The sequence below is a fragment of the Megascapheus bottae genome, chromosome 26 (genome assembly GCF_031878675.1).
Source record: "Megascapheus bottae isolate mThoBot1 chromosome 26, mThoBot2.hap1, whole genome shotgun sequence".
Taxonomy (NCBI): Eukaryota; Metazoa; Chordata; class Mammalia; order Rodentia; family Geomyidae; genus Megascapheus; species Megascapheus bottae.
Genome location: NC_143534.1, coordinates 22,997,867 through 23,013,493, shown reverse-complemented (window position 1 = coordinate 23,013,493; position 15,627 = coordinate 22,997,867). Strand labels below are relative to the sequence as shown.

Genomic DNA, 15,627 nt, shown 5'->3' with positions numbered 1-15,627 from the left:
GGTAGAGCACTCGCCTTGAAAAATCTTAAGGACAGTGCCCGAGCTCCTGAGTTCAAGCCCCAGGACTGGCAAAGAAAAGAAAAGGTTCTTGTAAGTGATATTTCATTTCGATGTTTTTGGTAGTGAAAATTATTTGAAGGTTTATAAATAGACGGAAAGTGGGTAGTCTTTACAGAGAGAATGACCATTTCTTTTTTTTGGTGAGGGCTGGGGAGGGTTGCTAATCTTGGGGCTTGAACTCAGGGGCTTGGGTGCTGTTCTTGAGTTTCTTTGCTCAAAGCTAGTCCTCTACCACTTAAGCCAAAGCTCTACTTCTGGCTTTTTTGATGCATAATTGGAATTCTCACTGCAGTTCTCAGGTGTCAACCTTCTGATGGTTAGAATTACTGAGGTAAGCCATCAGTTTGAGGCTTGTTTCATTTTTATTGAGAAGAGGATTGATTTTTTCATTTGTTCATTTTCCCAGCATTTCTAAGATTCCTTCCTTTCCTTTATTTCTTTCTTCCTTTCTTTTCTTGTTTCTGTCTTTTGTTTCTTTCCTTCTCCTTCCCTCCCCTTCCTTCCTCCCCTTCCTTCCTTCCCTCCCCCTCCCTCCCACCCCCCCTCCCTGTTTGTGTGTTTATTTGTTTCTTCTTTCTGTCTGTCCTGAGGCTTGAATTCAGGGCCTCGGCACTATCCTTGAGCTTTCTGAAGGCTAGTGCTCTACCACTTGAGCACCACTTCTGGTTTTTTCTGTGTATGTGGTACCAAGGAATTGAACCCAGGACTTTGTGCATGCTAGGCAAGCACTCTGCCACTAGGCTACATTCCCAGTGAGATTTCTTTTATTTTCTCTCCCCCCCCCCCCATAATGGAAGGACTGTAGATGGTAAAACAGCCTTCCTAAATTTGAGAAATGATTTGTCTGTCTTCAGAATCTTAGCAAAATACTAAGTTCTTAATGTTAGGTTTTTTTTTTTTCTTTTTTGGTTGGTCGTGGGGCTTGAACTCTGGGCCTGGGCACTGTCTCTGAGCTCTTCAGCTCAAGGCTACTGCTCTACCACTTGAGCCACAGCACCATTTCTGGTTTGCTAGTGGTTAATTGGAGGTAAGAGTCTCACGGACTTTCATGCCTGGTCTGGCTTTGAACAGTTGATTGTCACAGGTAGTAGCCACTGGTATCTGGCTTTAATGTTAATGTTTTAAGTATTAAAAATTAGTTCATTTTATTGTTTAACAGCTAAGTGCTTTATCTTAAAACATAGTTTTCCCAGGTATTTACAGAAGGGAATATATAGTGCTTTTTTGTACTTTAAATTTTAATTATGAATCTGCTGATGCCTTAGTAGAATTTTGTTTATTAGTCAGAGCTTGAACTCTGGGCTTGGGCGCTGTCCCTGAGTTCTTCAGCTCCAGGCTAACACTCTACCACCTGAACGACAACACCACTTCCCTTACTAGAATTTCTTAGGTTATCTCTGAGAATTGTTCCATCAGCCATGTGCTTCGTAGTCCAACTGTTAGAGAAATTCTGCTGCAGTTAATCTGCCTCATTTGTAGATTTATTACATGCATTCTGAACAAGCACCATTAAAAATAATAAACTTAAGAAGATGATAAAAAGTTAAAAAAGCAGGGAATTTGCATTCCCACTCATGTCCCATGGCTGTGGATGCGGAAGCTCTATGAGTTAGTCAGGTGTTTAAATCATTGTATGATCTGTTGACTGTTCCCCAAATAGCAGTGGTGCCCACAAAGCAAGGTAGAAGTGAATGTGTTTTATTAAAATGCTGAACTGCAAATGTGAGCTTTGTTATTAGGGGCAGTATGGTGGTATGATGTGAAAAATGATCTGTGCGTACCAGGGGTTGCAAGCTATTGAGGTTTTCTGTACCTCACTTTCTCTTGAAACATATATTAGTACAAACCAAGGTCAGTAGTATATAATGATGGAGAGGCTTTTTTTTTCCTTTTTACCTCCTAGGGCTTGGGTTCTGTCCCTCAGCCTCTCTTGTGCTCAAAGCTAGTGCTTTACCACTTGAGTCACAACACTTCTGTCTCTTTCTAAATAGTTTACTGGAGATAAGTGTAATGGACTTTCTTGCCTGGGCCGGCTTTGAATCGCTATCTTCATATCTCAGCCTTCTGAGGAGCGAGGCTTATAGGTGTGAGCCAGCAGCATCCAGCTATAAGAGGATTTCTTAAATCTGTGACAGAAATTGTCCTTCTAAAGAACAAATGAAACGCAATTGATGGGTCAGCCTGTCTCATCACCCAGAGCCCTAGAGAATCAGTACTTCATGCCATTAGAAACAGATCTTTCTTCTTGCCAGGAGATCTTCCTACCTTCACCCTCTGCAGTCCTGGGGATCCAGAAATATTGTTATAATTATTTAAATTGACTTATGAGGAGGGTCCATTGTTACTACTTCACGTTTATACTGTATCCCAGTCACTTGCTCCCCTCTAGCTACTCATTGTCTCTCTCCTCCTAAAAAAAAAAAAATCCCTAAAAGGTTTCCTTATTCTGTTTCAAAAGATGGAACAAGATTGGTTGTTAGTTTTTCAAAACAGGGCAATAGATAAGTTATGTCTTGATATTTATTTATTTTGCCAGTCCTGGGGCTTGAACTCAGGTCCTGAGCTCTGTCCTTGGACTTTCTCAAGGCTAGAGCTCTCGACCACTTGAGCCACAGCACCACTTCTGGCTTTTTCTATGTATGTAGGACCAAGGATTTGAACCCAGGACTTCATGCATACTAGGCAAGCTCTCTACCACTAGGCCAAACTTCCAGCCCTGTCTAAATATTTTATAAAAATTAAAATGTCAAATCCTGTTTGTTTAATAAGTAAAGGTAGTAAACTTGCTTATATATGTATGTGTATGATATACATACTATATATTTGTTCAAGCAGTTGAATAAAGGAGCTACCATTGAACTAATTAGTTTTTGAATACAATATATCTTGATCAATGTCACCCCTTCATTCTCCCCTATCCCTCCCAACTGGAGTTGACTTTTGCTTGTTTATTGAGCAGAAGACAATTACTTCTTCTCTGCATTTGAATAATCTTCAATCTTGAGATTTAGAGCTGACGAGTTTAGTTTTATTCTTGATAATTAATTTCATACCATATGCAGTAAATTATTTTTGAAAATGTGTTTTTAAATGTAGGAAGACATCGACGTAGAATCTTCATTTTCATTAAATATGAACTTCAGCAGTAAGAGAACAAAATTTAAAATTACTACATCAATGCAGAAAGACACACCACAGGCAAGTACTTTATAGAATGCTTTTGGTATGGGAATATTTAAGCATTAAACTTTATAACTTTCAAAGTCCAGTCTATGCTGACATTATATAAAATTTGACACACTCAGGTTAATAATATGGTTCACCTTTGCTGGTTTAATCTTTGTATTTGGCAACCTTGATATAAGAAGAAATCTCTGCTAGTGATTTAGTGGGTTTTTTTTTGTTTTGTTTTGTTTTTTTGTCTTGAGGCTTGAACTCTGGGCCTGGGAGCTGTCCTTGAGCTCTTCAGCTCAAGTCTAGTGCTCTACACTTGAGCCACAGCACCACTTTCCTGGTTTTCTGATGGTTAATTGGAGTTAGGAGTCTCACGGACTTTCCTGCCTGAGCTGGCTGTGAACTGTGATCCTCGGATCTCAGCCTCCTGAGTAGCAGGATTACAGTCATGAGCCACCAGTCATCCACATAATTTATTTATTATTTTAAAAGGGATGATTTGGGCTGGGTCCCTATGATTCAGGAGGGGGAGATTTTAAGATTGTTGTTTGAAGCTATCCTGGGCAGGGAAGTCCGTGAGACTTTCAGTTCCAATTAACCACCCCCTAAAAAAACCTGCAAGTATAGCTATAGCTCAAGTGGTAGAGTTCTAAGCCAAGAAGTGAAGGGGGGAGGGGAAGAGGAGAGAGAGGAAGGATAAAAGGAACAAAGGGAGGAATAAAGGAATGAAGTAACAGAAGGCTGTGAATGAAGGGAAGAAGAAAAGAAAGAAAAGAAGGAAGGGAAGGAGAAAGAGAAGAGAAAGTGAGGATCTAGCACAGGATGAATACTTTAAAAAACAAAACAAAACAAAAACTGAGTGGATCGGCCCGTGTGAGTAGTTCTTGATTCTTTTAGTCTGGTGGAGATTATATTGCTTTGCTGTGCGATAGACTGTGCTGTTGCCTCCCTCATTTAGTCCTGAGTCTCAGGGTAGGATATGGAGATATGCTAGGTGTCATTCTCTCCAGGAACTTACTGCCCCACAAGAGAGACACTTGCTCATTCATTACCGTGACCCTTGAACTCTAAACTTATTCTGCAAGCTAATGAATAATCATAATTTGTGTACATACATTGGATTCGGCGGTGGGATCCCTGCCCTTGTGGCCTAGCTTGCCCCTGCCTTGCTCCTCCGTGTTTGTCTGAGCTTTTCTGTCCCATCCTTCCTGGTGCAGCTCTGAGCCAGATAGAACTTTGCTAGTATGCACTCGGGACCATTCACTGCACTCGCTGTAACTACATCTAACAGTTCGTAATCATTGGTAGATCTTGAAATGTATTGCTCCTCTTTATTTATATCCTGCTTACTGCCATTTATAGTGCTTGTATAGTTTAATTTGTAGTGTACATTTAAAAATAACCTTCCAGTACAAGTTAAATGTAACCCAGTGTAAGCATTGGATATATGAATAGACACAGCCTAGTATATAAAGATGACCCTCAGCATGGATTAGAACTTTTTTTTTTGGCAGTCATGAGGCCTGGACCCGGGCATTGTCCCTGAAGCTCTTCAGCTCAAGGCTAGAGCTCTACCACTTGAGCCACAGTACCACTTCCGGTTTTCTGGTGGTTCATTAAAGAGTCTTATGGACTAGCTTTGAACTGTGATCTTCAGATCTCAGCCTCTTGAGTAGCTAGGATTACAGATGTGAGCCACTGTGCCTGGCTTAGAAACTTTTTTAACTCATGAAATACAAAATTTAAAAACTTAAGTTCAATGAGTATCTTATTTGCTATTTTTGTCTATAAAACAGGAAATGGAGCAGACTAGAAGTGCTGTAGATGAGGACCGGAAAATGTATCTCCAGGCTGCTATAGTGCGTATAATGAAAGCACGGAAAGTGCTTCGGCACAATGCCCTTATTCAGGAGGTAAGAAGGGGAAGTCCTCAGCCCTTAGGGGAGGGGTACTGTTGATGCTAGAACAGTACTCATGTACAATTTCAATATTAAAGTCAAATTTGCCTTGGCTTTAATTTAGAGATCTTAACCTAGCCAATTTATTAAATTTCTTTGTTTTTGTTGGTCATGAGGCTTGAACTCAAGGCCAGTGCCGTCCCTGAGCTCCTCTGCTCAGGACTAATGCTTTACCACCTCGAGTCACTTCCAGTTTTCTGGTAGTTAATTGGAAATAAGAGTCTCAAGGCCTGGGCCCGGAGTTTGGCCTAGTGGTAGAGTGCTTGACTAGCATGCACGAAGACCCAGGTTCAATTCCTCGGTACCACATACATAGAAAGAAGCCGGAAGTGGTGCTGAGGCTCAAGTGGTAGAGCTCTAGCCTTGAGAAAATCCAAGGACAGTGCTCAGGCCCTGAGCTCAAGCCCAGGACTGGCAAAAAAAAAAAAAATCTTAAGGCCAACACTCCTATCTGGGCTGGCTTTAAACTGTGATCCTCAGATCTCAGCCCCCTAAGTAGCAAGAATTACAGGTGTAAGCCATAAGTGTCGGGCTTTGTTGCTATTTATTTATTTTTTTTAATTTAAGTTTTAATAAGGTTACATTTTAGAATATTAGGATAAAGTAGGGGAAATTTGGGGAAAAAAAGAAACATTTCCTACTCTCAGGAAATGTGAATTAAAACTCTCTGAAGCAGTTACCAGAGGAAGTAGTCATTTTGTTCCATGTGTACATCCCTGCACAGCGCACAGGCTCGAGATGGGGCAGCGCTTGTGGAAGCAACACTAATGGGGAATAAGTAGACACAGTTGATGTACTGTGCAACTGCACATTCATCATACGCGTGCATGCAGCACACTGGGGATGTGTGTAGAAATCTGGATGGACAGATACTGAGGAGCCCATGCTGACAGGGAGTTGAAGCTGTTAGAGCATTTCAAGATGAATAGATGCGAGTCTTTCTCCCTGTCCCTCGCCTTGCTTTGTTTAAACAATTTGAGTGTCCACAGTACTCACTCTCTCAGGTTTACCCATTTTATTTTTTCAGTAGTTAAGTCAGCATAATTTCATAGTTAATAATACTAGTGAGAGCTTGGCACTGGTGGCTGGCTCATGCCTGCAATGCTAGCTACTTCAGAAGCTGAGATCTGAGGATCACAGTTTAAAGCCAGCTTGGGTATAAAAACCTGTGAGATGCTTATTTCATGGAAATAGTAGAGCACTGGCCTTGAACACAAAACATCACGAGAGCATTCAGGCCCTGAGTTCAAGCCCAAGGTGGGGACACACACACACACACACACACACACACACACACACACACACACACACACACACACACACACACACACACACACACACACACACACACACACACACACACACACACACACACACACACACACACACACACACACACACACACACACACACACACACACACACACACACACACACACACACACACACGCACACGCAGTTTGAGCCCAAGGTGGGGACACACACACGCAGTTTGAGCTGCCTCACAGCTGTTTGATTGAAAATGGCTAGTTCTAATTGAATGGGTTACATTAGCTTGACTTCCTGTGTCTCTTACTGTACAGGTGATTAGCCAATCAAGAGCTAGGTTTAATCCCAGTATCAGCATGATTAAGAAATGTATTGAAGTTCTGATAGACAAACAGTACATTGAGCGCAGCCAGGCGTCGGCAGATGAATACAGCTACGTGGCGTGACGCCGCTGCCCCGCGTGGATGCGAGGAGGTGATTCCTGTCGCCGTGCGGTGTGTTCCTGTGGGAAAAAGCAGGCCTGTGCCTCCATAATTTGGTCATTTGGCAGCCCCTGTTTTTCTGCTGTTTACAACATCACCAGTGCCACGTCATGAGCGTCAAAGAAAATGCCTAGAGATATTTCCAGCTCATGTCATTACGACATTTCTTAAAACTTTATTATAAAGAGTGAGTGAAGTATTGCTGAAATTTGGTTGGGTACCATGCTTTTTCTCCCCTTCACGTTTGCAGTTGATGTGGTTTTTTTTTTTTTTTAATGTATCTTAAAGGACATAAAATAAGAACTTAAATATTGTAATATGACAGATAACCTAATAATTGTATCTACATTAAAATGACAAACATGATATTGCTGCTTGTCAAATAAAAAAATAAAGAAGTAGAATGCCTTTTTTTATGTGGTTGGAATATCAAGTTGGCCACAAATAATACATACAAATGTTCATGAGTCATCCAAGCAGTGATTGCAATCTTAGTCGCTGTTGTTGTTGTTGTTTTTGTTTTCTCAGTACTGTGGTTTGAACTCAAGGCCTTCTGTTTTGCTGGGCAGTTGCTCCGAAACTTGAGCTATACCCTGTATACCCTGAGGCTTTTTTGTTCTCAGTATTTTTGGACTGGCCTAGCTTCCAGTCTTCTTATTTATACTTCCCGTTTAGCTGGAATGGCGCCCACACCATGACACCCAGCTTTTATTGGTTCAAATGAGGTCTCACCAACTTTTTGCCCAGGCTAGCCTTCAACTGTGATTCTCCCCATCTCAGCCTCCTAAGTTTGTAAGATTATAAATTTCAGCCACTGAGCCCAGCTTTGAGTTTTCTGTTTTTATCAGAGTAGCTTAATTATTCACCCGGACTTGTGCTAATTCCATGAAAATGTCCTGATTGCATAAAAAAGATGCATTTAGCACAAAAAATACTTTTATAGACTAGGATCATAGTTCCCCTGAGTGTTTTACATATTGGAAGTATAGAATTTCTGGTGCTGTGCTCTGTCACAGGAAAGAAGCAGGAGGAAAATAGGTGGTGAGCTCAGACCTGGCATAGAAGGAGCTTTTCATTCCCATTCCATTCTCATTATCTTCTGTGCTCATGAAACATCAGTTCTGATTTAGACCTGAGTTGTAGAAACTTCTGTGATTTCACAGTTCTTTCCAGCTCGCCCTCTGTGTGTCCTTTGTCCCCCGTCTGCCCCCTGTTGACAAGCAGGTTCCCTCTGTCTGGCACACTAAGACAGTGCTTAAGGAGGACGTGAGATCCCATGATTCCATGCGGCCCAGATCAGCAGACATGTTAAACGCTTGGTTTGATCATGTTTCTGTCTGCCCACAGACCTCATAGCTTTACAGATTCTTTTTCTAACCTGGAATAAAGCATATCTCACAATGATTTCACTTATAATACTTTAGTTTGTATCTTTAACAGATAAGGCCTTATTTTAAAACAAAACAAAACAACTACAATGATTATTCCCAGCAAATAAAGAATAATTACTTGACGTCATCTCATGTGGTTCATGTTTAAATTTCTCACTGTTAAAAAATGAGTTTTTATACTTGGTTTATTCAACTGCACGTTTTCTAACTGTCTCTTTTAAGTGTTTTAAAAATTACTGAATTTATAATGACTTACTTGCTGTATTCTCCCTTTACCTCTCCGCCTTGGAGAAGAAACAATGGCCAACCATACGATACTGTACATCCACTGTGAAAAAGCAAAACCTTTGTTTTGATAACTTGCTGATAAGTTTTCCAAATTTGGTTCCTTTTCAAAAGTCTTTATATTAAATTAAGTCTTATCCTGGTATCTAATTGTCAAGAAAATATATTGAAAATGGACACAACCCTTGTGCTGAGGTCTACAGAAATGAGTTTTCTCCACAGTGCTGCCCTGTTAAAGACGAGCTTCTCCACCAGGAAGAAGAGGCCTAGATGCACACCCAGGCCCAGAGAACTGAGAATGTAGTGCTGTGCTCACACTTTCCCTCTAAAGAGGTGGCAAGAGCTGCCATCCCCACTTAGCTTGGGTGACTGAAATGTGCCGTGGCTGAGTGTGGATCTGGCAGGCTCAACTGTGCACCACTTTGGAAAAGAAGTGGAGGGATTTTCCCAGTCTCAGAAAAATAATGTGAGCAAAATTCTCCCTTTGGAATGATGAATAGTAATACTTCTTATTCCTGATCACGGCTAGCCATTGTCAATCTAGCCAGAGTTAAATCTTGATCTGAGGCTTTTGTTCGTTGATCCTCTACAATCTGAACCACATCTCGATCTCCTTATCCTTTTCTTTTTGAAATAATTTTTTTGTGTGTATGTGCCAATAATGGGCTTGAACTCAGTGTCTGGACACGCAGCTTTTTTGCTCAAGGCTGGCACTCTACCACTTAAGCTACACGTCCACTTCCTGCATTTTTAGTGATTAATTGAGGAGTCAGTCTTTCTTGTTCAGTCTGGTTTTGAATCATGATCCTCAGATCTCAGCCTTTTGAGTAGCTAAAATTACAGGCCTGAGCCACCAGCCAGTGTCAGGCTCTTTTGAGATTACATATTTTACTTATACTGTAAATGTTGATTTATTCCGTTTTTAGTCCAATATGCTTAGTGGTAGAGTGCTTGCCTAACATACACGATGCTGTGGGTTTGATTCCTGCTTACCACATATACAGAAAAAGCTGGAAGTGGTGCTATGGTTCAAGTGGCAGAGCGCTAGCCTTGAGAAAACTCATGGACTAGGCCCTGAGCTCAAGCCCCAGGATGGGCCAAAACAACAACAAAAAACACTGAGGATTGTCTTATTTTTGCAGACTTTACTGTAATGTTGTAGTAAATGAACATTTTAAACCTTTATTGTTTTAAACTTGTATTGAGTACAAAGTGACAAATGCTTCCAATTTATTATTTTGTTTATTCTCTAGACAGTTTTTTTGGGTGCTGGTCCTGAGACTTGAACTCAGAGCCAAGTGTGCCATCCCTGAGCTTTTGTGCTCAAGGCTAACATTCTACCACTTGAGCCGCAGCTCTACTTTTGGCTTTTTTGTTGTTATTGTTCTATTTTTGGACTGGCCTCGCTTATTACTTTCATGCACTTTCCTGCTTGACTGACTTAGAACCGGGATCCTCAGATCTCAGCCTCTTGGGTAGCTAGAATTATAGGTGTGAGCCACCTCTGCCTGGCTAGATGATTTTTTTTTTTTTACATAATCTACAGTCTTTTAGAAGATTCAATCATAAGATTCAGAACCTAAATTTAAATACTATTAAAAGCTGTGGACCTCACAAATACCCCCTATATATAGAATCCTGTAAGACATGGAAACCACTCTTAAGTTTTTCTTGGCTTCCAAGAATCAAAATTTGTTTTTAGTTAAATAATCGTGTAATCATTTTAGTTTCCTAAAATACTTAATTTTTTTTCTAAAATACTTAATTTTTTTTTTTTTGCCAGTCCTGGGGCTTGAACTCAGGGCCTAGATACTGTCCTGGGCCTTCTCAAGGTGAATGCTCTACCATTGAGCCACATCACCATTTCTGGCTTTTTCTGTATATGTGGTACTGAGGGCTTAGTATGTACTAGGCAAGCACTCTGCTACTAGGGCCACTCTCAGCCCTTAATAATAATTTAAATATCAGTGATTAAGTTACTTTTCCTGGCTTACAGCTGATTTGTGGCAAAGTATTAATAGTTTGCCTTTAAATGTACAAGTATAAAACACTACAATGTGCCTGAACTGAAAATTGGCACTTTTTTTTCCCCAATCCTGGGGCTTCAACTTAGGGCCTGGGCACTGTACTTAACACTTTTTGCTTAAGGCTAGCACTTTGCCACTTGAGCCACTGTGCCACTCTGGCTTTTTCTGTGTATGTGGCTCTGGGGAATTGAACCCAGGCTAGGTAAGCATGTTAATGGCCCCAAATTAGCACTTTTTGAGCTAATTAGTAGCAATGAGTAACTTTTTGGCTGTTTGTTCGTTTTAGTTTGGTTTTGGTGCTGGTCTAGGCCTTGAACTCTGGACCTGTTGCTCTTGTTTGGCCTTTTTTTTTTTTTTGTCTCGTCATGGGTCTTGAACTCTGGGCCTGGATGCTGACCCTGAGCTCTTCAGCTCAAGGCTAGCTCTCTATCGCTTGAGCCACAGCACCACTTCTGGCACCCACTGATTCAAGGTAGATATGTGTGCAGGATGTCAGTGTGAAGCAGCTCAAGTTAGGCCATTCTTATCTGAGATTCATGCTAACATTCGACAGAATCTTGGTAGCTGAGGATGTGTTGCGGAAATGGCGATGCTGTATGCAGTGCTACACTTCTGGCGTGCCCCTCTACACCCCACAGTGATTCAAGTAATATCATGCTTCCTCTCTTCATCTAGTGAACCTTCACTGGTGCCTGCCTTGAAAGCTAGTTTATGAGAATTGCAATGAGCAACACAGGTATCTCTCCATGTGGAGCTTTCTGTCATGTAGCTGTCACATTGTTCCAGATATCTGCTAGTGCAGACATGTCTCTGGGTGGTAAAGGTTGGAAGACAAGGGGCCGAGAGTTTGACCTAGTGGTAGAGTGCTTTCCTAGCATGCACGAAGACCCCGGGTTCGATTCCTCGGTACCACATATATAGAAAAAAGGCAGAAGTGGTGTTTGTGGCTCAGGTGGTAGAGTTTTAGCCTGGAGAAAGCCCAAGGACAGTGTTCAGGCTCTCAGTTCAAGGCCCAGGACTGGCAAAAAAAAAAAAAAAAGTTGGAAGGCAATAGGTGCAAAGGGTAGAGAATTGGTGTGGGAGGGGTGGGGGTTATTCTACATAGAATAAACAGCAAAGACCTTGAGATAGGAAGCTAATGTCAGAGCTCAACTGGAATGGCTAACTTACCTGGACTTAAAGCTAGAGAATAGTTAGGTCATATTTGCATTTGAAAAAGGACCAGGGAGGGGCAGGAGTTTGATCTAGTGGTAGAGTGCTTGCTTAGCATGCACGAAGACCTGGGTTCGATTCCTTCATACCAGTTACATAGAAAAGAGTGGTGCTGAGGCTCAAGTGGTAGAGCTCTAGCCTTGAGAAAACCCAAGGACAGTGCTCAGACCTTGAGCCCAAACTCAGGACTGGCAAAAAAAAAAAAAAAAGGACCAGGGGGGTGTGGTGCAAGTAATAGAATGCCAGCTGTGAGCGAGAAAACCAGATGCTGGTGGTTTATGCATGCAATCCTAGCTGCTCAGGAGGCTAACGTCTGAGGATTGAGGATTGTTGAGTTTAGAAGCCAGCCTGGGCAGGAAAATCCATATGCCTCCTCTCCAGTGAAGCACCAGAAAAGCTGAGAAATAAAGTAGAGCTTTGGCTCAAACAGTAGCAAAATAAGTTCAGGGACAATTGCCAAGCTTGAGTTCAAGCCCCAGAATCAGCACAAAAAAAAAGAAAAGAAAAGGGAAGGAGGCAAGCCAAGGACACACGGTGTGGAGTTCAAACCCTGAAACTGACACACAAGATAAGTTTTCTGGGTGGTATGAAAGATCACTTTCACACTCCCACTGTTTTGCTATCCACATATCCATGAAGTGGCTAGTTTACTAGTGCTACAATAAACTTGGTCACAAGTTTACAAGACTTGGTCACATAGTTACAAGACTATTTGCAGTGCTCTAAAGTCAGGGTCTTTTTGATGGCATTTCTGGAGTTTGAACTGAGGGTCTGGGCATTATTTCTGAACTTCTTTTCTCTCAAAGCTAACCCACACCTCCACTTCCAGCTTTTGATTTTTTGGTAATTTATTGGAGATAGAGTCTCACTGACTTTTCTGCCTGGGCTGGCTTTGAACTGCCATCCTCAGATCTCAGCCTCCTGAGTAGCTAGGCTTACAAGTGTGAGTCACAGGCATCTGACTGCAATTTGAAATTCTTTGGAAAGCAGAGAGAACGGAAGGAAAAGGCTAAATTGCTAGTGTGTGTGTGTGTGTGTGTGTGTGTGTGTGTGTGTGTGTGTGTGTGTGCCAGCCAGTCCTGGGGCTTAACTCAGCCTGGGTATTGCTCCTGAGCTTTCTTGCTCAAAGCTAACACTCCCACCACTTGAATCACAGTTCTACTTTTTTAATGGAGAACAATCTAATCACCCTATGAATTGAAGTGTTAAGTCTCCTTCAGAACATTCTCACAGACACACTGAGAAATAATGTTTAGCTAGTTATCTGGACACCCACTAGTTCAGTCAAGTTCACATATAAAACCAACCTTCTAGATAGCCAACTGTATTTAGTTACCTACTGATTGTAGTTCAAGCTTTGTTTCCCTCCCTCTTTTCTTCCCTCCCTCCCTTTCCTTCCTCTCTTCTTTCTCAGGGCTTCATGCATGCTAGGCAAGCACTCTACCACTAAGCTACATTCCCAACCCTTCTTTCTCTCTCTCTTTTTTTTCTTTCTTTTCTGTATGCTAGAACTCAGGGCTTCAGCACTGCCCTTGAGCGGTTGTGCTCAAGGTTTATACTCTTCTCACTGTGCCACAGCTTCACGTCTAGCTTTTTTTTTTTTTTTTTTTGTGATTAATTAGAGATGAGAATCTCATGGACTTTCCTGCCTGGCTGCCTTTGAACCAAGATCCTCAGCTTTCAGCCTCTTTTGAGTAGCTAGGATTACAGGTATGCACCATTGATATCCAGGTCACTCTTGGTTTCTGTGAGTTGGAAGTGTGCAATCAGAATCCCTGATTATGACTTTTTAGCAAACAGGGTCTTCGTAGAGATGATGACGTTAGGATGAAGTCAGGTTGAATTAAGGATCACCTTTCTGAAGGGACTGATGTGTCCTCATAAGAAAAGGGAAATCGGGACCCAGACACGTAGAGAATGTCATTTGCAGACAGAGATTAAAGTGATGTTACCACAAGCAAGTAACTCTAGGACTTTCCAGCAAGTCCAGGAAGTGAGCAGGAGGTAATAAAGGGACTTCCCCTGGAGCCTCAGAAAACCAACATGGCCCGCTTATCTCTTATTCATCTGTCTTCAGCCCACTGAGAACAGAGCTCTGTTGTACACCACCAGCCTTGAGGGCAAAAGCTAAGGGTCGGCATCCAGGCCCTGAGTTTAAACCCCAGTACCAGCATACATGTCTACTCATAAGTGATTGCTTTCTTTGTTTTTGAAGTTTGAAAGCAGGGCTTAGTACCCACAATTCCTGGGCACATGCTTTGTTACTTCAGTCAGCTTCATAGCCCTGTTACTTTTACTTGTTCTTCACATAGTCTTGTTCTTTTGTTCTCCCCAGATGGGCTGTCATACCACCTCCATGTCCCAGCTGAGAGGGATTATAGGTGTGTTTGCACTATTTGGTTAGGGTAGCCCAGCCTGACCTCAAACTCATAATCCTTCTGTCTCAGCCTCCCAAATGCTGAGATTACACATGTGCACTGCCACAGCCAGCTCCTGTACAAGATTTTACCTGAATTTCTTTACATGTTTTTGGATCTTTACATTTACAATTTTATTATTTATTTTGGTAGGACTTGAACTGAGGGCCTCAATTAGTAGGCAGGCATTGTCCCTGAGCTCTTCAGCTCAAGGTTACCACCATACCCCTTGAGCCACAGCACCACTTCCAGTTTTCTGGTGGCTAATTGGAGATAGGAGTCTCATGGAATGTCTGGGCTGGCTTTGAACCACGGTCCTCAGATCTCAGCCTCCTGAGTAACTAAGATTACAGGTGTGAGCTACCAGCACCCGGCTATAGGCAGGCATTCTTTTACTTGAAGCATGCCCCAGACCTATTTGTTCTAGTTATATTTCAGGTAGGGCCACCCACATTTTGCCCTGGGCTGGCCTTAAACTGTGCTCCTCTTACTTGTCTATACCCACCAGGAAGCTGGGATGGCAGTTATGTGTCGCTATGCTCAGTATCTTCTACTCTCGTAATATAGGGGTGTCTCTCAGATCAGTCCTTGTATTTTCTTCTGTTTTCCAGCTATGTAAATCCTTTGTGATCTTTACCAGTGCAACATTCTCAATACGTGCCAGGAACACCCAAAATAACATCCTGGGCAGATGTATCATTCCCCAGAGGCCAATGTCTAGTTGCCAAGTCAGCCTCTATACCTGGGTGGCTATTACCCATCTCAACTTAGATTGCTAGGAATGGGACTCTTGATGTATGGTATGATCTGGATGTTTCTGTCTCCTAAACTCACCCAGTTCTCAATCTAGTGACACCATGAAGTAGGGCCTTTAACAGGTGAAAAAAATCATATATATATATATATATATATATATATATATAGTGGGCCAGGTGCTGGGTACTGAGATCTCAGGATCATGATTCAAAGCCAGTTCAGGCAGAAAAGTCCATGAGATTGTTATTGCCAGTGAACCACTAAAATGTTGGAAGTAGAGGTATGGCACAAGTGGAGCTATGGCTTAAGTGGTAGAATGCTAGCCTTCAGGGGAAAAATAAAAGCTCAGGGAGAGCACCCCTGAGTTCAAGCCCCACTCAAAAAAGGAGTTGAAATTCCTGAATGCAATGCTTTTAAAATGAGCTGGGTGCCAGTGGCTGACACATGTAAATCTTAGCTACTCAGAATGCTGAGATCTGAGGATCCAGTCTATAGCTAACCCGGGCAAGAAAGTCTTATCTCTAGTTAACTACAGAGAAAGAGAGAGAGGAAAGAAGGAAGGGAGGGAGGGAGGGAGGGAAAAGAAAAAGGAAAGA

At 42.0% G+C, this 15,627-nt stretch overlaps 1 protein-coding gene across 2 annotated transcripts in view; it reads left to right on the top strand.

The window, feature by feature from the left end:
- Cul2 (cullin 2) overlaps nt 1–7,954 on the top strand; it is an 81,668-nt gene extending 73,714 nt beyond the window's left edge. For both annotated transcript variants that reach the window (XM_090319132.1, XM_090319133.1), the window contains exons 19-21: nt 3,157–3,258; nt 5,031–5,147; nt 6,776–7,954. In XM_090319132.1, the coding sequence (XP_090175258.1) occupies nt 3,157–3,258; nt 5,031–5,147; nt 6,776–6,907 (351 nt within the window). In that variant the 3' untranslated portion in view covers nt 6,908–7,954. The remainder of the gene's footprint in view (nt 1–3,156; nt 3,259–5,030; nt 5,148–6,775) is intronic.
- Nucleotides 7,955–15,627: the final 7,673 nt, after the last annotated feature.